The sequence below is a fragment of the Eumetopias jubatus genome, unplaced genomic scaffold (assembly GCF_037043125.1).
Source record: "Eumetopias jubatus isolate StellerSeaLion01/CBP00866 unplaced genomic scaffold, mEumJub1_p1.0 scaffold_8, whole genome shotgun sequence".
Lineage (NCBI taxonomy): Eukaryota > Metazoa > Chordata > Mammalia > Carnivora > Otariidae > Eumetopias > Eumetopias jubatus.
In genome coordinates this window covers 8,063,460-8,086,824 of record NW_028274814.1, presented here as the reverse complement: position 1 = coordinate 8,086,824, position 23,365 = coordinate 8,063,460, and the positions used below count along the sequence as shown (strand labels likewise).

Here is a 23,365-nt window from a genome sequence, read left to right as displayed (position 1 = left end):
CTAGAAGGGATTGATTTATAGTCTGTTCTTACCTTAGCATTTTGGATGCAAGGACAGAGGGCCCAAGCTGCACTGGCCTTCACGTCGGGGTGAGGATTTTTCAGCAGGGACCACAACAAACGAACTCCATCTAAGCGATCAATTATCCTATTGTGAGACCAAAAAAAGATAAACTGTAATTAGTATGTAGAAATGAAAATTTAAATGGCCTATCTATCCACACAATTCTATTTTTTCTCCTTTTGACATTTGCTTAGATTTTCTTTCTTTCTTTCTTTTTAAAGATTTTATTCATCCATTTGAGACACAAAGTTAAAGAGAGCACGAGCAGGGGGAGAGGCAGAGAGGGAGAAGCAGACTCTCTGCTGAGCCGGGAGCCCAACATGGGCTGAGCCGAAGGCAGATGCTTAACCATCTGAGTGCCACCTAGGCGCCCCTAGAATTTCTCCAAAACTTCAACAAAAGCAGGAGAGCCTGGGTGGTTCAGTTGGTTAAGCAGCTGACTTTTGGTTTCAGCTCAGTTCTTGATCTCAGGGTCTTGAGTTCAGGCCCCATGTTGGTTTCCACGCCCGGCGTGGAGCCTACTTAAGAAAACCTTTAACAACAGCAGGAATAGAATGTGCTACTGAACTGCCAGATCTCTGGTTTCAGTTTTAAATTCATGACACAGAAAGCAAGCTCCGTGATAATTACGATTCACATAAACTTAAAATCAAGCCATGTAATTTTTTAATTAGCTGTACACAGACTGTTACCTAAATGTCAAAATACTGGTTTCTTTCATATAGTAACATCTATATACTTTCCAAAACAAATATTTATGCCTCAAAACTGTGAAGTTACCTTTTTTATTTGGTCTATGTTTAATTGACTTACCTTACTGCATGACATATTTTAAACCCCTCCAGTCCTAATCTAGCATTAGGAATTAAAATCATTACGCCACAGTGCACCCTTTGTTAGGTGTGGATAACACCTAACTTGTTTTCCATGTGCTCCCTTCTCAGCAAGACTAACATGCAGACTGTGTTATAATTACTTAAACACACTGTAATCAAAATATCTTCATGACTAGCTGAAAAATGAATTATCATCAGCGTCATCTCTACACCATCTGTCTTCTGTTTATATATCAATCAGCCCAGGGAGCATAACCTTGCATTAAGGTCCACTGAGTACACTTGCAGTTGAGAAGGTGGCCCAAACAAAACTTAATATCCTTTACAAAAATGGCTTTGTTCAGAAAGATACGTTAAAGTCAAAGCAGATGAAAAAAGATAAAGAACATCAAAACTCCTTTGATTTTTAATCTCAGGTTGAGTTAAACACATGTAGCATTTAGCCACAGATAGAATAAATACCGCTAGCTTAGAATGCCATTCAAATTCTTTCTTGAAAATTGACATAAAGACAACTACATTTCTTGATTATCTGAGATGAGTTTGCCAGGGGGGAAAAATATGTGTTATTTCAAAGCGTCCAAGTATGATATCAGCTTTACATAACCTTATAAAATAGTTGGTAGTGCAAATAGCTTGTAGTAAGATACAAATTGTCTCTTTAGAAAACAACTTTTAATAAGAAAAAAGCACACTAAGAAAGTATTTTAACATGAAGTTTAACTAAATAGCTTTCCAAACCTAAAGCTTTCTGTCAATATCATGCTGAGAGAAAAAGTTTTATTTCTCAACTGATGGAAAATGTAAAGAAAGATACTGAGCCCTTCACAATGAAGGATTTACTTTACAAAGTTAAACCATCTTACTGCTTTACATATAGCACTGAAAGCATAATGGCTGCTGATCCTTGGGTCTCTATTTTTTCACATGCAATTTCTCAATGAACAATAGTCCTACCTTCTTGCAAATGTAGCAGTAAAATTTGCATTAGTAATATTTAACTGTACAGAGCTGGACATAACTTCACATTATGGTGGAAGTCATTTGCATGGCACACCTTTCTGGGTTTTTTTAAAGGGATAATTCAGTGTGGACCCCCCTCCCCCCAGGCAAAAATTTCACAATTAACTATAAAAATTCACTATTGATTGTAAAACTACTACATCTGCTGTCCCCAATCATCACCCTAAGCCCTAGTCAACTAACTCATCGGCTGCTTAGTTGTAACAGAGGAGGATTGTGACCCCATCACTGATCCCTTAAAAGACTCAGCACAGCACAGAGTGATAACCTTAGATGAGGGAAACATGATTGAAACACATTTGCAAACACAGGAGCTAACAAAGTCAGGAGGTAGCAAACTACAGGATTTAACTTTGTCCCTTCCATCTCCCTCATTCTCTGTATCAAGTTATTTACTGCCGATTTCACAATAAGTCAAGTACTGGGGCACCTGGGTGGCTCAGTCAGTTGAGTGGCCAACTTTTGGTTTCAGCTCAGGTCATGAGATCGAGGCCCATGGTGGGCCCACACTCAGCATGGAGTCTGCTTGAGATTCTCTCTCCCTCTGTCCCTCCCCCTGCTCACATGCATGCACTCTCTCTCAAATAAATAAATAAATAAAATCTTAGAAGAAAAGAAAAGAAAAATAAGCCAAGTATCCGGCCCTTACTTCCCTCTTCCTCTTACCAGCACCCTAATTCTGGTCTTTACCACATCATATCAGGATGGCTGTGGGATAGCTGCATCCTTGGTTTTATGTCTTCAATTTCTCTCAAGTCTACCCATCCTATGAATTCCTGTGAGATTAATCTTCCTAAAGGACCTTGTGGAGCTTCTGTAGTAGCTCCTTGAGAGCAGGTCCCCAGGGATATTCATTCTGCCCATCACACTACCTGGCACATTCAATCAATGCTTGCACTCCAGGAGGAAATTTCCAAGGGCTTCCCATTGCCTGTGTGGTATTAAAACCCTGATTCCTGAACTCAGTATTTAACATTTCCAATGAGCTGGTTTATTCTTCCTAAATCCCAGTATTCAGGCATTTGCTCATAAAACTCTTGGGCCATCTACTAAACACTAAGTGCTAAGCATACAGAAATAACGGATACAGTCAATTCTCATTATGTGGGGTAGTTATGTTCTATAAAGTCACTGCACACAGGGAATTAGTAAGTACTGAACCATTGCTCCGGGAAATACAAAATTTTGTTCCTGAGAGCCTCTGTTCAGAACATTTTTGTCAACTGATCAATTAATTTATAACCATGTTTTATGTGTGTTTCTGTTTAAAGCACCTTATTTAATATACATTGTTGATTCATTAACATTGAACTAACCCATGACCAGCAGCACTGCAGTTCATCCTGAACAAAGCTTCCCTAACACATATTTGCTCTGTAAGGCACATCACAACTTTCTTGTACTTGGGAACATTAGACCGGATCACTCTTCAGCACTTTGCTTAGGGACCAATTTAAACAGCAAATAACCAACTCAAAACACAAACATGGGAAGCATGTGGCACTACACAGGCTATAAAAAGACACTTGTTTGCAGTAGGAGAGCTAAAACAAGAAGGCAAAGCCTGGACTTGTTCACCGTCAGCTGGACAGGTGCATGAGGAGACTCAGATTTTGCCCTGCTCTGCACAGGTCTGTGAATAACAGTGAAAGTGCTGTATGTATTGATCTGGAGGTTACCAATAAATTTTGGCAGGGATATGAATTCACAAATACAGAATCTGCAAATATAGAGGATTTTGACTGTATTTCAGCAAAATACAGTCTAGTGAAGGAGATAAAGAAATGATTATAATCCATTATGATCAATGCTATACTAGATGGGTGCATGGGGTTCCATATGAACGCAAAGGGGAGACACTAGTTTACTTACAGACTACAGAAATTCTCTCAACTATAAGCCTTTCCCTATGCCATTGCCCTCTTTGGCTGTAATAGCCCATCTTTTAAGGTCTATAACAAAACTTCTCCCACAGATCCTCTGGCTTCTCCCACCTTGAGCCTCTTATGAGCTTTGCCGTCCCCCTTTCTGATATTCATGGCACAGTGCTTTGTCTTGTAGTCATGTGTGTATGCTTACCTCCCCATTAATTATTTTTTAAATTTTTAAAATTTTAAATTAAAAAAATTTTAAATTTAAATTCAATTAACCAACATATAGAACATCATTAGTTTCAGATGTAGAGTTCAGTAATTCATCAGTTACATATAACACCCAGTGCTCATCACATCATGTGCCCTCCTTCATGCCTATCACCTCCCCATTATTATTATAACTATTGTGTCATTTCCTTGACTGCAGGACTCATGTACCACCTACTATGCTTCTGGCATGCTACCACAGCCAGTTACTATTGGTTAAATGAACCTGAAACAAGATAGTCTTTGCTCCATGAATCAAAAATCTCTCCCAACACAAATACATTCATTTCTAACCTCATTCTTGCAAAGTACCTGTTCAAGTTCTAAATATAACCATTAGAGTAAGTTTTCATTTGAAGTTGTCTTAAGTTGAAAGTGCATTTTCATAGAATTTCTTTATAACTTTATTGCTTTTTGCATATACAATGATGGTCTTATAGGTGGTATTAATTTACACCCACTGTCCATTGCAACGGGGTTATCTCCTTTTGTATAGTTTTTTAATCTGATTGACATCTTGCTCTGAATTCATTTCCAGTAGTAGGTAAGCTCTTCCCATTTTTATTATCAGTTGAATTTTACATTAATTCTTTGACATTATAAACACATAACTGAATTGTGTTTTCAAAATCTTCAACTTTATCATAGAAGTCAAACTGTGTGGCTGGCAGAATAATAGTCCTAGAAAGACGAATACATATTCATACTCTGGCTATTAAACAAACCCAAACAAACCAAAAATGACGTAGCTGCTTGTTATCTTTCTCAGTTTTTTTTTTTTTTTGGTTGTTGTTGTTGCTGTTATAATAACATTTGCGAAGATCATTAAGAAGTCTGGCTGGCTTGCCTGCTCATTGAGGACACATATATGAACAGAAGTGAAGAGTTTGTGCCCACAGAGTAGGCATAGCCAAGGTTGTAGAGTTTCTTTCTGGCAACGTCAATACAACTATTTTTGAAACCATAATGTTACATGACTTCTAAAACTTTCACAATTTTCACTGAGAGGTACACTGGTAAATATTATTGTCTGACAATGGCTCGCACTAAATGTGGTCAGTCTGGGAGAACATGATACTCTTACACCACATTAAAGGATGCAACTGAAATCTATAAGTATTGAAACCAAGTTGGCAACTCAGTAAAAATGGAAACATAAAGGATGTCAGAATGAAACTATCATCTTTGTGAAAAGCTATAATTAGAAAAGAATTTTACTTTTTTATAATGATTCTCTGTTTTTATGATAACATCTCTAGATACTATATTAAAGACTCAATGGGAGACCACATTTGAAGGAAAGAAGCAAATGTGACAGCCTCTGGAAAGGTATGTCCCAGAATTTCTTGGCCCTGGTAGCATAGAATGATAATCTATCCTTTTATAGTTGCATAAACAATATGATTAGAAGAGTCCCAGAAACATTTTCTCAGAAAAAAAAATTATTCTTACAGTAAATATTAAGAGAGTGCCTATCAGGTGCCAGGTAATTTTTGAGGCACTGGGCTTTTTCCACCTTGAAAGCAAACAGAAATCCCTGCTTTCATGGAGCTAATATTCTTTGGGGAAAAGACATAGAATAAAAGCAAAATCTGCATATTATATGAAATGTTGAAAAGTGATTGGAGAAAAATAAACCACAGAAGTGTGGTGGGATGGAGGTGGGGGGGTGCAAGGAGACTGTCCATGTGGCAGGAACCCTGTGGGGGTGAGGGAAGCTAGTGTGGGGCAATGGAGAAGGTGTTCTGGTACCTGGTGTAGTCCCTGGCATGGAGAACCCATCATTTTCAGTACACACTAAATGAAAGTTATGCAGTCATCATTCCAGTCATCCAATATTAGTATTGGATCCTAGAGAACATCTACTCCAACACTGTTATTACTCAACGAGAAAACAGAAGTAGAGTGCCTAACCAACCCTATCTGATGTGTTGGTTGTATAAGCAAATAAAACAATTTATCTTTTCTTTCTTCTCTGAAAAAAATGCACATGATTTAGATGAGTGCATTAAAGCCAGCTGAGGCATGGTTTGCCCAAAATAGAGAGCAAAATGGACCAATGCAAACGTTAATATTTATGGTCACCACAATGACAAGATACCCATTCCCCTCACTATACCTTCTGCTTTATAATCTACCTTTTTAATTCAATATAGGTAATGGAACTTCTATGTCAATGAATATGACATAGAATATGGATTTATAATAATCATTTTTAATGACAAGATAGTATTGCTGTATTGATGTACCATAATATATTTAACTAATATATATATATATATAACTGATCCTTTATTAATTGAAATTAGGTTCTTTCTGGTTTTGCATAATAATGGAATAAAAATAACATTGCAAAGGCCACCCTTGCATCCTTTTGCAATGCACTGATTATCTTCTAAGGACAAATGCTAAGGAATGGAATTGCTCAGAAAAGATTCTGTATATGTTAATTTTAATACATAACAGACTATTCTCCATAAAAGTTATGTCAGTTTGATTCCACATCCACAAATAATAAGAAAACCAGTTACCAGCATCAGCAACTATTTTAATTTTGCCAGTAAGTGCAAAAACTTCAATTTTTCATCTTAATTTTTCTTCTCCTTGTCATTATGGAAAATTCCAAACATACTTAAGAGTTTTTAATGGTAAAATAAACACCAATAGGCATAACATTCAAAATCTAAGTCTGCGTCATCTATCAATATGAGTGTGTTCATTTTTTCTAAACCATTTGCAAGTTAGAGATATAACTATTCACAATAAAATTTTCAAATTTTCATCTTTTAAAAAAAGTATGACCTTTTATGCTATCATTGTACCACTGTCACATTTGAGAAACTTAAAAGGAGTTCTGTAATGTAATCAAGTATCCAGCTCAGATTCAATTCTAATTGCTCCCAGAACATCCTAAAGGATGTTCTCCTTTAAAAAGGAGCTTTATAAACAAACAAAAAAAAACCCTGATTTCAAACAAGGATTGTGCCCTATATTTTTGATATGTCTTCTTAGTCTCTTTTATTATAGAACACATTTATGGCATTGACTTTTTAAACAAACAGCTCAAGTTCTACAGAGTTTGATTGCTTTCTCAAGGTGTCATTAAATTTTTCCTCTATTCTCTGTGTTTTCCATGAAGAGGAAATTAGAACTAAAATCTGAGTTGGTTCAAATTACATATTTTTGGCACAATACATCATAGGTGACGGTATGTACCTCACATCACACAACACGTTCAGAAGCTCATAATATCAGTTGTCCCACTCTTAGTGATGCCAAGTTTGGTCCTTTAATTACACTGATAACCATTATATATCTTCATTATAAAGATGTATGTTTCCATTTTCATTGAATAACAATCTGTGTGGTGACACTTTGTCACTCTAAGAAGATCCTGTCCCAACAACATTTTCCCTACCTTAAAGTTTTAGCATCTATTAATTATCCTTGCCTAAAATAATTATTTTATTGGGAGTTGTAGTGGTTTTTTTGAATTCTGTATACTCTTTAATAACTGGCATTCTTTTATAAAGAAGATCTTCCTCTCATCAACTGGGGGCTTAGTTATCCTATAGAAAGGCAGAATACATGTTTAATTCTTTCCCTTTAGTTACTAATTTGTTGAGTAAGGAGTTACTATAATGGTCATTTCCAGCAGAAGCAGAAGCAAAAATATCTCCAGAGGAGATTTTTCTCCTCTCTCTCTTTTCCATTCTTCCTCAGCATTTAAAATCCTATATAATTGAATCTACCAATTATTTCCTTTATGATTTTGATCTTTTACTTACACTTAGAATAGCCATCCACACCCCAAGATAATAAAACTGGAATATTTCTTTTGTTCTCTTACAACACGTTTTGTTTATACTTAAATCTGTTAATTATATGAATTTTCTATAAGAAGAAAGTAGGAATCTAGCATTTTTTTAAAAAGATTTTACTTATTTATTTGACAGAGAGAGACACAGCAAGAGAGGGAACACAAGCAGGGGGAGTGGGAGAGGGAGAAGCAGGCTTCCCATGGAGCAGGGAGCCCTACGCAGGGCTCGATCCCAGGACCCTGGGATCATGACCTGAGCCAAAGGCAGATGCTTAACGACTGAGCCACGCAGGTGCCCAGGATCCAGCATTTTTTTATGGTCACTCTGATAATATCCTAAAATTTAAAAAATTTAAGTATAGTGGATCTGTCTCCTCAGGCAAAGTAAACAAAAGCAAAAATGAATATTGGGACATTAAGCTAAAAAGCTTTTATACAGCAAAGGAAACTATCAACAAAACAAAAAGGCAACCTACTAAATGGGAGAAAATATATCTGATAAGGGATTAATATCCAAAATATTTAAAGAAATACAAATCAATACCAAAAACCCACAAATAATCTGATTAAAAAATAGGCACTCTACCTGAATAGGCATTTTTCCAAAGGCAACAACATCCAGATAGCCAAGAGACACATGAAAAGATGCTCAACATCACTCATCATCAGGGAGATGCAAATCGAAACCACAATGATGTATAACCTCATACCAGTCATAGTATCCTAAATTTTGATATGTAGTTATATAGACATATAGATATATATTTAGTGTATCTATTGTGTTCCATTAATCTGTCCATACCTGCACAATTACTTGTTTTCTTTTCTTTTTGGGGGAGAGGGGGCAGAGGGAGAAGGAGAGAAAGAATCTTAAGCAGGCTCCACGCCCAGCATGGAGCCCCACAAGGGTTGATATGATAACCCTGAGATCATGACCTGAGCCTAAATCAAGAGTCAGGTGCCCCTACTCAATTGTTTTTAATAGTACAAGTATGAGCTCTAATGACTGAACAATAACCTACCAAATGGATACCTTTTAATTGTATAAAATACTTTGTTGTTTCCTGATTAAGAGGCACTTATATAATTTGACTAAGATTATGTATTTTTAAAAAATGTTTATAATTGAATTCAAAAGAAAGGAAAGTCTGCAACCAGAGACATGAAAACTATTAAAAAAAAAAAGTAGAAATGCTAGACTTGAAAACTGCAGTGAGAAATGAAGAATTTATTAGATGGGCTTAAGAAAAAACTGGAAATAGCAGAGAAAGGAATCTGTGAACTTTAAGAAAAGGTATCCAAACTGAAAAATAAAGAGGAAAAAGTGAAAAAAAAAGTCCAATGTCTGTGGACTATTAAATGAAATATATGTGTGAAATCAAAGTTTCAGGAAGAGAAGAGAGAGAGAGAATGAGACCAAAGAATATTTGTGAAGACATTGACTGAGGTCTAAAACTGATGGAAGACATTAATCCACAGACCTGAGAAGCTCAGTGAGCCCTAAACAGAAAAAGCACAAAGAACACCACACCTTCAGCATATCATAATCAAACTGCTGAAATCCAAAGCTAAGAAGATCTTAAAACCAGCTAAAGAAAAAAGACACATCGGGTATAGGGAATTAAAATAAAAACAAAAGCTGACTTCTCACAGGAAACAATGAAAGCAAAAATACAAGAGAATGGCATTTATATCGTGCTAGAAGAAAAACAGCTGTTCATCTAGACTTTTAAACTGAGTAAAAATATCCTTCAAAAATAATGGTAAAGCCCCTTCCTTGTGCCTCCTGAATAATTCAGCCCCAAAATCATTATGTGTGGGAGAACAATGGTAGAAGGTAAAAGTGCTTTAGTGGCCCCACATGAGGTGTTAGAGCCCAAGAAGATGAAGAGGGAATCTCTAAGGATAAGGTAAAACAGGCATGGGGTAACTGATCCTAAAGTGATCAGAGCAGCCTTTAGGGATACAACTCAATATGGAAAGACAGAACCCTAGCAGAAGGATAGCCCCACTGAGAATCAGCCTATTGTGTAATGATGAGCCTGAACAGGGTGAGGGGGGTAACAACACAGTGGAGCAGCCTGGCATGGGAAATCAGAGATTGAGCAGGGTGAGGAGTGAAGACATACAAGGGCGAGGTGACCCGGCATGAGGTACCAGAGCCTGAATAGGATAAGGAGAACATGCGGAGTCTGGGCAGTCCAGCATGTTGAATCAGAGCCAAAGCAGGGTGAGGATAGTGTCTACAAAAGGGACAAGATGGGGTGAACATGGAGGACTGGTTATATACAGGGAGCTAGGTCTAATAAGTACAGATGGGAGTCAGTTTCTGTCAATGGAGGGAATTACAACTATATAGAGAAAGCTAGAAATAAATAAATTGATAACCATGGTGGACAATTTTAACACCTCTTTCTCAGGAGTTAATAGGAAAAAAACGTGAAGAGATACAGAAGACTGAACAACAGACTTAACCAACCTGACTGAATCAACATTTTAAAAACACTACACACAACAACTGCAGAATACACATTTTTTTTCTCCCATGCAAACAGAATATTTACAAAAATGGACCACACGAGGGGGCGCCTGGGTGGCTCAGTTGGTTCAGCGACTGCCTTCGGCTCAGGTCATGATCCTCGAGTCCCGGGATCGAGTCCCACATCAGGCTCCCTGCTCGGCGGGGAGTCTGCTTCTCCCTCTGACCCTCTTCCCTCTCGTGCTCTCTCTCTCTCATTCTCTCTCTGTCAAATAAATAAACAAAATCTTAAAAAAAAAAAAAAAATGGACCACACGGCCAGGCCATAAAACTAAATACGAAAAAGTTAAAATCTCAGAGAATATAATCTCTGACATGGTTTTAAAATAAAAATCAATAATGATATGGCCTCTGGAAAATACCCAAATTTTGGAAATTAAGCGACACTTGTAGGTAACCTCTGGGCCAAAGAGAATTCACAAAGAAATTCAGGAAATATTTTGAATCAAATAAAAAGAAAACATATTTGTGCGATGTGCTAAAATAGTCTGAGAGGCAAATATGTAGGTTTAAATACTCATATTGGCAAAAGGATGGACCTATAATATCAACCGTCATGGCTTCTACTTTAAGAGAGTAGAAAAAGCAGCAAAAACTTAAACATTAGATGAGTAAAATAAATAAAATAATAAAAACAAAATGAATAATACTGATAAACCACTAGAGCAATTATTCTTTACTTTTTATGTAAAGAGACTGAATATTTTAGGCTATGTAGGCAACATATGATCTCTGTTGCACATTCTTCTTTGTTTTGTAAATATTTAAAAATGTAAAACCATTTTTAGCTCACATGTGATTAAAAAAATGGACCATGAGCTGCTTCAGAGAGACTGACTGAAAAAGAGACACACACAGAGAGAGAACACAAATTACTATTATTACATAACCTGCAAGTGATAAAATGATAAAAATAATAATACAAGGACATTATAAATAACTGTGCCAATTAACTAAACTTAAATGAAAACAAATATAGTCTTTGAGAAACACAAATTACCAAAATTGACCCAAGAAGACATGGAAAACCTAAATAGTACCATATTTATTAAAGACATATAATTTACCTTTAACACTCAAAACAAATAAATCACCATCAACAAAAATCCTTTCCACAAAACCCAGATGGTTTTGCTGGTGAATTCTATCAAACATTTAAGAAAGAAATAATCCTATGCAAACTCTACTTGAAAATAGAGAGGAAAGATGACCTTTCAACTTGTTTTATAAGGCCAGCATAACCCATATACTAAAATTTGACAAAAATATTTATAAGAAGATTATAAATCAAAATATCTCATCAACATAAACACAGAATACAGAACACCAACTAGTAAAATCCAAGAATAGATGAAAAGGGTTATACAACATGATCAGGGTGATTTTATCCAAAAAATGGAAGGTTGACTTAACCTTCAAAAATCAATTCATGCAATTCACCTGTTAATAGAACAAAGAAAATTTATCTGATACTCTCAAAAGCTGCAGAAAAAGCATTTTACAAATTCAAAACCCATTTATGACTAAAAAAAAAAAAAAAACTCAAAGTAAACTAGGAATAAATGGAACTTCCTCAATCTGATAAAGGGCATCTACGAAAACCTTACAATTAATAGCATACGTAATGGTAAGAAATTGAATATTTTCTCCCCAAGATCAAGACAGCACACAGATGTCTGCCCACTCATTTCACAGAGGTTCTGGCCTGTGCAACAAAGAAAAAGAAATAAAAGGCATAAAGATTGGGGGGGAAGAGTAAACTGTCACTATTTGCATATAACATAATTCTATATGTAAAAACCCTACAAAATCTATAAAAATTATTAGAAAGGATAAAGTTAGCAAGGTTGTAAGAATACCCAAAGATACACTTGACTATATACAAGTATATTAAACAATCACTTACATTTCCATTGCCCACAACAAACAGCTGGAAAATGAATTAAAAACAATTACCAGTCACAGTAGCATAAATAAAGATACCTAGAAAAAATGTAATGAAAAATATCTAAGATCTCTATGTTGATAGCTACAAAATATTGCTGAAATTAAAGAAGACCTAAATAAATGGAGATGCATCTCATGTTAGTGGGTTGGCAGTCTCAATATTGTTAAGATTTTCATTCTCTCTAAATTGATCTAAAAGGTTCCTAACAACATTTATTAAGTGTTAAAATAACCTATAATTTTGAACAAAAAATGTGAGACAAAATACATACTATATGCTTCCATTTGTTTCCAAATAGAGACAGCACAAAACTATATATGGAGGCATTCTCAAGAATAAATTATGAACACAAAGCAAGACATGAATTGCCATAAAAGGCAAGAGAAGGGCACTCTGCAGAGTGAAGAGAGGTCGCAGTGGGTACCCTGCGGTAAGGAGGAATAGCCAGGGAATTTTTACGGTAATGACAATATTCTACTTCTTGGTTTGGGTGGCAGTTATATATATGAGTCTTCCCTTTTGAATAATTTACAAATATGTATATTTGCATTATGTACTTTCCTTTATACATATTACATTTCACAAAATAAATGTTTAAAAATGTGTTTTAATTTCCATACATGTATATAGTCTCTCTCACACAGGAAATGGTTCTGAACAGCTCATTTAATTCAGCTATTAAACTAAGCACACATCACAGCTGGCTGGATGAAATACATAATGTGGTTAAATAAAATCCACATCATCCTCAAATTAAAAGTCCCTAGAGCTTGTTTTAAAATGAGAAAATGAAGATTCAGAAGATGAAATTATTCACATAATTACTTTGCAATTGTCATTTTGGTATCTCAAGTAAATCCACGTGCTTTTAAAAGTATGCAGACGAGAAACAAAAAGAGATGTGAAAGGAAGGAAAAATGTTCTTAGTGATACAAATACATAAAACATATTCTATTTTATGTCTTGCATAAACCCTAAAAGGTCACAAAGACTGGTTCTGTGGTAAAAGAAATATCTGCGCTGCCACAAAGAGATTAAATCTCTTTTGTATACAAACAAGCGTAGCTTTACTTTTTCCCCCTCTTTTAAAAAGAACAAATAAACCCAATGTAAAAATAAAAAAAACTATGTAAATGCAACATAATTATGTTTAAACCACAGAAGACAGGAAATTTAGAGTTACAGATTCCATGGTAGGTTTTAATTCTATCCTTGTGTACATGTTTTATAAAAGAGTCTTTCATTACATGATCACATAACACTATACCATGTAACAATCAGTTCAGCAAATGTTTATTTCACAATGTGTGGAAGGAAAATATTTTATAGGATAAACTGTAGGAAATTAGTACATTATTTACATAGATTGTTATGTAAAATTTCTGAAAATCCTGGGCATTTACAAAATATTAATAGAAACACTTCTTTTTCTTATCTTCTAAAGAACATGAAATTTAACTCTTTTGTGGGCACTTATATTTGAAAGCTGACCTTTAGATTTTAAGGTTATTTTGAAGTAATGAAAAACTAAGGACATTAGGATTTTCGCATGTTTTGAATTATATATGCCAGGCATTTTATATAAAAGAACAGTAGAGACTCAAGTAAATCATGAAAACCCATGAGTTCACAATAAATCCCCAAAACAGCCCTTATTGTCACTACTGGAGTTTGCTAGGGCTCCTAATAATTCATATATCTGAAATTTGACTTTTTTCAAAAGGAAGGAAAGGCATTTATCCTGCTGTCTTTCCTGTATCAACTATATTTCAGTTTAACCAAATAGTTAGCAATCAACTCTGGGATAAACCTAATAAAAATATTATTTTAAAGACTCCAGACCCCCCCAAATCTCAAGGCCTCCAGAAAAAAAGATCAAATAACTTACAAAGACAAAAGAAATAGACTAGCATCAGACTTCAAAAAAAACAGTATGAAGCAAGTAAAAAACGAAGCAGCATTTTTTTTTTACTTCAATGAAAAAAGTTGGAATAAAAGATTTTATATCTAGCAAGGCTGTCCTCTGAGTATTTATAGGAAAATAGCTTCACTGGATATCCACATGTGCTCTGCACAGCAAAGGAAAAAATTAAATGAGGAGGCAAGCTATGGAGTGGGAGAAAATATCTGATAAGGAGTTAAAAGTCAGAATATATATATTTGCAAACCATAAATCTGATAAGGAGTTAAAATTCAGAATATATAAGGAGTTCATATAAGTCAGTAGCAAACAAACACACACCTTGGTTAAAAAATTGGCAAAGGAACTGAACAGACATCTCTTCAGAGAAGACCTACAAATGGACAACAGGTATATGAAAACATGCTCAGCATCACTAATCATCAGGGAAATGCAAACCAAAGCCACAATGAACTACTGCCTCACTCCTTATAGAATGGCTATTCTGCAAAAGACAAGAGATAAAAAAATGTTGGTGAGGATATGGAGAAAAGGGAGCCCTTGCACATGGGAATGTAAATTGGTACAGTAATTATGGAAAACAGTATAAAGATTCTTCAAGAAATGAAAAATAGAATTATCATATGATCCAACAATCCCACTTCTGGGTATATTAGCAAAAGAAAAGAATTCATTATCTCAAAGAGATACCTGCACTGTCATGTTCATTGCAGCATTATTCACAATAGCCAGGATATGGAAACAACCTAAGTGTCTCTTGACAGATGAATGGAAAGAAATTGTGTGTACACACACACACACACATACACACACAGTGGGATATTATTTGGCCTTAAAACAGAAAGAACTACTGCTATTTGTGATGTGGATGAATTTGGAAGACATTATGCTAAGTGAAATAAGCCTGACACAGAAGGACAAATATTGCATGGTATCACTTATATATGGAATCTAAAAAAGTTGAACTTAGATGTCCACTGATAGATGAATGGATAAAGAGATGTAGTATATATGAACAATGGAGCATTACTCAGCCATAAAAAGAATGAAATCTTGCCATCTGCAACAACATGGATGGAGTTAGAGCGTATAATGTTAAGCGAAATAAGTCAGAAAGACAAGTATCATAAGATTTCACTCATATGTGGAATTTTAAGAATCAAATGAACAAAGGGGGAAAAAAGAGAGAGAGACAAACTAAGAAACAGCCTCTTAACTATGGAGAACAAACAGATGGCTACCAGAGGGGAGGTGGAAGGGGGGAATTGGTGAAATAGGTGATGGGGATTAAAGAGTACACTTACTGTGATGAGCACTGAGTAATGTATAGAAGTATTGAATCACTATATTGTACACCCGAAACTAATATAACACTCTAGGTCAACTACACTGGAATTAAAATAAAAAACTTAAAAAAAGTTGAACTTAGAGAAACAGAGTATTATGGTGGTTGCCAGGGGTTGGGTGGAGGAAATGGGTCAAATGTACAATGTTTCGGTCATAAAGTGGGTAAGTTCTATAGATCTAGGGTACAGTACAGTAACTATACTAATAATGTATACTTGAAATTTGCTAAGAGAATATATCTTGAGTGTTCTTACCACATACCCCAAAAAACTAGTAACTGTGTGAGGTAATATACTAATTAGCTTGATTGTGGAATTATTACATAAGGTATATTGGATGAAAACACCATGTTGTACACCTTGAATACACACAATTTAAAAAACTGTCAATCGTATCTCCAAAAACTAGAAAAAAGTAAAAATACTTGAAACATTTAAGAACTTAGAGAATTCTGTCTGCACCCATGAGCCCTTTTTGAAGATTCTACTACAGGATGAGTTCCCAACAACTAAAATATGACTAAAACTTCAGCAAAAAACTGATGAGTGTGTGTGTGTGTCTGTGTGTGTGTACACATATGTGTGTGTGTACACATATGTGTGTATACATACATATACATATATATGATTAAACAAGGGGGGCAGGGAAAAGGGTAGAATAATAATGTTCAAATGTTATATGTTATGATAAAGTAGAAATAATGCACTTAAAAATGGGAGGAAAAGAGGCCCCTGGGTGGCTTAATCAGTTAAGCATCTGACTCTTGATTTCAGCTCAGGTCTTGATCTCAGGGTCGTGAGCCTACTTAAAAAAAAGGGGGGATGGGGAGGAAAAGAAAGAGGGAAAGAGAAAAACAGAATACACACATTGACTACTATGTAGACAATAGGTAGGAGTTAAAAAATAACCAGTAAAAACTGAGAAACTCAACAGCAAATAACTACATAACAGAAATGAAAAAGAGGGCAGTAGAAAAATGTACAGGTAGAAGACAATGACTAGAATAAAACAAAAATGCAAAGTTTAAATAACAACAAAAATTAGAGAGCAAAGACTATAAATCTTATAGAAAAGCAGCAGCAAATATAACCAGATATGAGTGACTATAAAATATTACATTGTTGAGACCAAACATATCAGTCATATCAATAAGTGTGACTGCATTTAACTCATTAAAAGAACAACTTTCTGGGGCACCTGGGTGGCTCAGTCTGTTAAGTGTACAACATTTGATTTTGGCTCAGGTCATGATCTCAGAGTTGTGAGATCGAGCCCCATGTCAGGCTCCCCACTGGGCATGGAGCCTGCTTAAGATTCTATCTCTCTCCCTCTGTCCCACACCCCATTCGCATGCTCTCTCTCACTAAAAGAAAAAAAGAAAAAAGAAAAAAAAGAACAAGTATTCTTAATTTGGCTTGCAAAGCAAGACCCATATACTACTGTTTATTTTTTATTTATTTAGTTAGTTAGTTTAGTTTAGTTTTTTTTTTTTTACCATTACCTTTTTTACTCTCCCTCTTCATTCCAGTGTGTTCAGAACATTATAATAGGCACGAAGGGAAAAATAATCGCATTTTTTTAAAACTCAATCTGTCCAAAGTCTAGGATAACAAATGAAACCATGGTTTCTACTACTGTTTAAAAGGGAATATCTAAAAGAAAATGATTCAAGAAAGACTAAAAATAAAAGGTAGACCAAGATATCCCAGGAAAATGCAAAAAATAAGGAAGCAGGGGTAAAGATCCTGGTATCAGACCAAGTCGAAATCAAGCCCAAACTCATTAAACATAACAAAGAAATAGACCTTGGAATATTAAAAGCAAAAATTCATGACTATTAAAAACACTTATGTACCAAATAATATAGCACCTGCCTTTAAGAAGTAAAAACTATATGAGATGTGAGAAGATACAGATAGAAGCACACTAATGATAAGAGGTTTTAAGACACCATTTTCAGTATAAGACAGATCAACTGCACAAAAAATGGTAAGTAGAGATAGAAGAGCGAAGTAACATAATAAAGTAGATTTTTAGAGTATACATCAAACTCTACACTCTGTTCACAGGGAATATATTTTCATCACAAGTACCTATAGATACTTTGCAAAAATTTACTTTGCATTAGCTCACAAAAAATAAGCAACTTCCATAGCAAGTAGAAAGTGAAAAAATCAATATAGTCTGACCAAAACATAGTACAAGTTTCTCCTGCTATCCAAAATTAGAGTCTTCCTAGGAAACCTTTCATTAGCCAAAAGGGTATAGAGCAAAGAATTACCATTATTTATATGAAAAAGTTTTTGAGCATTCCCAGATCCCAAAAATAATCTCTCTTAGGCTTTTCTGATACCTTAGGACACATCTTGCTAACAGATGCACAAAATTAATTGAGATAAAACAGAGATGCTCGTAAGACACAGTTCAAAGCTATGTTGGCTTGATGCTGAGATGCTGAGTGTAGTTCCTAGGGAAGGAGCTTGACACTGCCATTCTCACTGCTTGGTGTGCATGCTTCCTCCTGTAAGGGCTCACTGGGAAACAAATGCTGAATGCTATTTTTGCTTTTTGCCTTTTCCCATAAAAGCAAAAATCTTCAGATTTCTTTTGGTTAGTGAAAACAGGTACTAATGTAGATCTTTCATAAACATGAAGTGGCATAATGTTACCTTTCAAAAAGTGGGTGATATCTGTATAATGAGAAATAGCTAACAAAAACAAAAAATAAAAATGTTCTTCCTTGTGGAATTACAAAAAAAAAAAAAATTCTAAAACTCCCGGGCTAAAATTAGGAAAATACAAACATGAAATAAAAGAATTTCTAAAAAAAAAAAAAAAAAAAAGATAATGAAATCTCTACGTATCAACTATACAAGGGATACTTAAAGCATGTCAAAGGAAAATTCATGCATAAATTACTTTTATTAAACAAATAATGAAAATAAATGACATAACTTCCCAGCTCAAAACTTTAGAAAAAAAGTTACAAAATAAACCAAAAGAAAGCAACAAGGAATTAATAAAGAGATGAAAGAAATTTATGAGGTATAGAACAGTACATCTAATTAATAAACTATTTTTTCAGAAAAAAATAAAAATAGAAAAACTATACTAGATAACTACATCAGGAAAATACTAGAAGGAAGCTCACATATACAAAAACAAAAATACAACAAGTGGTAAATAATCATTAAAAAAAGACAAAATTTAAAAATCAAAGGTATTACTTTGTAGACCACTAACTCAAATAAATTTGATAGCACAATGAAACTGATCATTTTATAAAGAAATACAGATTGCCATAAATGACCGTTAAAGTAGGGAGCATAAATAGAACAGATTCTGTAGAAGAACTAGAGAAAGCTAATAAGGAACTAATAACACACACACACACACACACACACACACACACACACACACACACACACAGAGTAGGGTCATATGATTGCACAGTAGACGTCTACCGAACCTTTAATACCTAGGTGGTCCCATTGCTCAATAAATTATTATTCCAGAGTACTGAAATGAAAGAAAACTTCCTAATTCCTTTTGTGAAGCAAGTATAACATTGATACTTAGATTTGATAGAAAAAAAAAAGAAATAAGCCAAATACCAATATCACTCATGTCATTAAAAAGATACTAAATAAAATATTAGGAAACAAAAGCATATACCACACTAAGAAAACAGTACATTATAACCAAATGAAACTTATTTCTGGAAAGCAAGGTTGGTTCAGTGTTTGGAAACCCATTTAACAGCATTCACCATATTAATAGATAAAAAGGAAATATAATGAAGCATATGGAGCATAATCTCCATAAGTGTTTAAACAGCCTTTGACAAAATTCAGTACTTTTCTGATTAAAAAAACACTTTAAAAATTGATTTTTAATGTAATTAATTTAAATTTTAATATGATAAAATATATATACTTTAGTCCTCAAGACATTACTTACTAGAAAAATACTAGAGGCATTTCCACTAAAATCAGAAATAAATAGGGCAAAGAAGACCACGTATCTATACTACTATCCAACATTATACTAGGAAATTAGTTAACAAGAGAAATCAAAGAATAAGAATTTATAAAGAAGAGGTAAAATTTTCCCTGGAATACCCTAGAGCAGAGGTCAGCAGATATTTTCGTAAAGGCCTAGACAGTATTTTAGTTTTTATGGGTCATTCAGTCTGTGTCACAACTACTGAACCCTGCCATTGTAGCATAAAAGAGCCAAAGACAGTAATAAATGAATGAGTGTGACTGTTCCAATAAAACTTTATTTATAAAGATAGGATTTGGTCCATGGGCTATATTGTGTCAACCACTGTGCTTAGACAATTAACAATATAATGAACTCATGGAACACTACATCAAAAACTAATGATGTAATATATGGTGATTAACATAACATAATAAAAAAAGATTTTAATAAAAAAATAAGTTATTGGAAAAAAATGAACTCGAGAGAATTCTGTAAGGTAGCAGCATATAGAATTAATATATAAACTTTAATAGTGTTCATAGAGACAATAAATTGAGGGACATAATGGAAGGACAAAAAACATGTATACCATCAACAAATAAGATGAAATACTTAGGAATGACCTGCACAAAATGCACAAGATCCACATGGAGGAAACTTTATTCTTCAAAGTGAAAAAACTAGACTTCAACAAATGAAGAGTTCCTATAATTTCACTATGGTTATGGAGGATGTCAGGGGAAGCTGGGTGAAGGGCAAATGGGAAATCTCTGTATTCTGCATTCTCTATTTTTGCAACTTTTCCATAAGTCTAGTGCTACTACAAAATAAAAGTTAAAAAGAACTATTTTTAAAAAGTGAAGAACCTGACATGTAGAAAATAATCATAGATATTTCTTAAGTTTTTAGCTTCCATATTTTTTAGTTTGGAATTTTATAGTATTTTAATAGAAATTCACATTCCCCAAAACTCAAGTGTTTTTTGTAGTTTTGTGATTTCATATACCGGAAGGCCAGATTACCTCCAGATGAATTCTGTATATTTCAAATAGATACTAAAAGTCAACAAGAAGAGAAAATTCAGCACGAATAAATCTACTTTTTCATGAACTTAGTGTGTCAGAATACCTGTTGTTCCATTTTAGATCCTAGGGAAGGGCATAATTAATATGCAATTATGTATTTATTTATTTATTTTTAAAGATTTTATTTATTTATTTGACAGAGAGAGAGAGTGACAAACAGGGGGAGTAGCAGAGGTAGAGGGAGAAGCAAGCTCCCTGCCGAGCAAGGAGCCTGATGTGAGACTTGATCCCAGGATCCTGGGATCATGACCTGAGCCGAAGGCAGATGCTTAACGACTGAGCCACTCAGGCGCCCCTAATATGAAATAATTTATATCAAGTTTCTAGAAGCAGTCATCTGAAGTATTGAAAAAAGTCGATAGAGCTTTATGAAATCATTGGTTTCTCAAAAATCATTTTTGATTCAGTAGCTAAACTTATTATTAAGATGTTTCTGATTCTTATTAAATATACATATAAGGGAGAAGAACTGGTTATGCATTCTATTGTACGGAGTTAATAAAACTGTGCTGTGAGTATATGTTTATCCCGCTATGTGACCTAAGTCTTAGCCACAGCCACAGACAAATCACTGAAACATAAAACTGCTAGTCATTAAAATAAGTTCCTAACCTATGAATTATATAAGACTTAATGGGGGAGAGGTATTTGTTTGTCATTTCCTTACCATTTAACGGAAAGCTCAAAGATGCAATAAATCCTACAAATCTAGCAAGAAAGCCATGTCTGAAATATGATGCCAAGAGCAATGCTGTTTGGATTCTTACCAAACTCAAAATACTGTTTCTGAAACTGCCTTAGTGCGTTTATAAAAACATTTGTGGGAAAACCGTATTTACAAGTACAAAAAGATCCACCGACGACCTTGTTCCACAAGAAAGGACAATTTTGTCTTTTCTTATGAGGGCTTCTCAGAGAATTTGACAGTCTTGAAAACTTTTTCTCTTTTAAATGCTCTCTTCCCTTTGTTTTTTCAATAACTCATTTAATTTCCCTCACAACTCTGGCTGATCCTTCTCACTTTCTTTATAGGTACTTTGGTACATTCCTTCTCCCTGAAAGATTGGGTTCAATAGGCTTCTGTTCACTCTGCTTTCCCTTCCTCACAATTTCTCACATACAGCCAGACTTCGGTTACCAAATATTATAACACTACGTCTAACCTGCACCTCTCTCCTGAGCTTTAGACACGAATATCCAATTCACTGGTTGCCGTCACCACGTGAACATGTCATGGGAACCTCAATGTCCACCCAAACATAACTGAATTCACCATCCATTCATTATGTAATAAATGTTGGTTGGTGCCTACCTTAAGCCTAGACCTGCATTAGGCACTATAATGACATTTCTCCCCTAGTGAAGTTCATTCTTCCTTTACTAGCCCTGCACCTACATTCCCTATATCAGTAAGTGGTACCATTATCCATCTAGTGGCCAAAGTCAGATACCTAAATATGCATATGATCTCAAAGTAACATACTGTACTTCTTATACTTACAAAATATGACACATCAAATTTATTCAATTAAAAAAAAGAAAAGAAACCTAAATATCAAGTGGCACTCCTCCTTTTTTATAACTCATGTTCAATCATTCCCCTGGTTTTATTCATCCTTTCCCTTTATTTCTCTTTAAGCTGTCACTTTCCTTATTCTTTATTATATTATATTCCACTGGCTTAGTTTAAGCCATCTTCACCTCTGGCCTGCAATGATCCCTTAACATATTCCTCTGTCTCAAGTTATACTTAAAACACTTCAGTAACCTTTGATCAACTTTAAAACAAAAAACAAATGTATTAGCATGATGCAAAAGCCTGAATTATAATTGCCTATGTAAACATGTAAATATGCCAATGCCACACCCTCCAAGCTCCTAATTGCAGATGAGAATTTACAGTGAGTTATTCACCATTTGGCAGCCACTTGTTCTCAATTTATAGCAAATTAAATAACATGATTAATTTGATGCAAAAGAAACACAGAAACAAGGAACTCATCTATAGACGAGTACAGATGCTGGACAGTCTGACTTTAATTTTCTATTTACATATTATCATTTTAAATTGTTATTAATCAAAGCTACTGCTACATGAACAATACTGACCAACATTTACCCAGCACTTATCATGTATCAAGTACTTTACACATATTAATTTACATAATCATTACAACAACCCAATGAGATAGGTACCCTTACCATTCCCATTTTATATATGTGGTAACCAAGGCACCAAGTAGTTTAATAATTTGCCAAAGGAAATAGTTGGTAAGTGGTAAGACTGGCATCCAAGCAATGGTTCCAGAATCAATGTTCTTTTTTATTTTTTAAAGATTTATTTATTTATTTGAGGGGGGAGGGGCAGAGGGAGACGGAGAGAAAGAATCTCAAGCAGATTCTGTGCTTCGCATGGGAGGTCTACACAGGGTTCGATCTCAGGACCCTGAGATCATGACCTGAGCCAAAACCAAGGGTCGGACACTTAACTGACTGAGCCACACAGGCGCCCCTGGAATCTATGCTGTTAATCTTTATATTATACAGAATAAAAGGGGATTTTGCAAGGTATTAAACAAGAACTTTGATTTTGTAAAGGTGATACATATTCACCATATAGACTGCATAGAAAAATGCAAAGAAGAAAATAAGAAA

The 23,365-nt window shown here is 34.7% G+C and overlaps 1 protein-coding gene across 4 annotated transcripts in view; it reads right to left on the bottom strand.

Moving 5' to 3' along the window:
• ODAD2 (outer dynein arm docking complex subunit 2) overlaps positions 1–23,365 on the bottom strand; it is a 176,826-nt gene that overhangs the window by 86,275 nt on the left and 67,186 nt on the right. For all 4 annotated transcript variants that reach the window (XM_028120947.2, XM_028120948.2, XM_088025485.1 and 1 more), the window contains one exon: positions 33–147. In XM_028120947.2, coding sequence (XP_027976748.1) covers positions 33–147 — 115 coding nt within the window. The remainder of the gene's footprint in view (positions 1–32; positions 148–23,365) is intronic.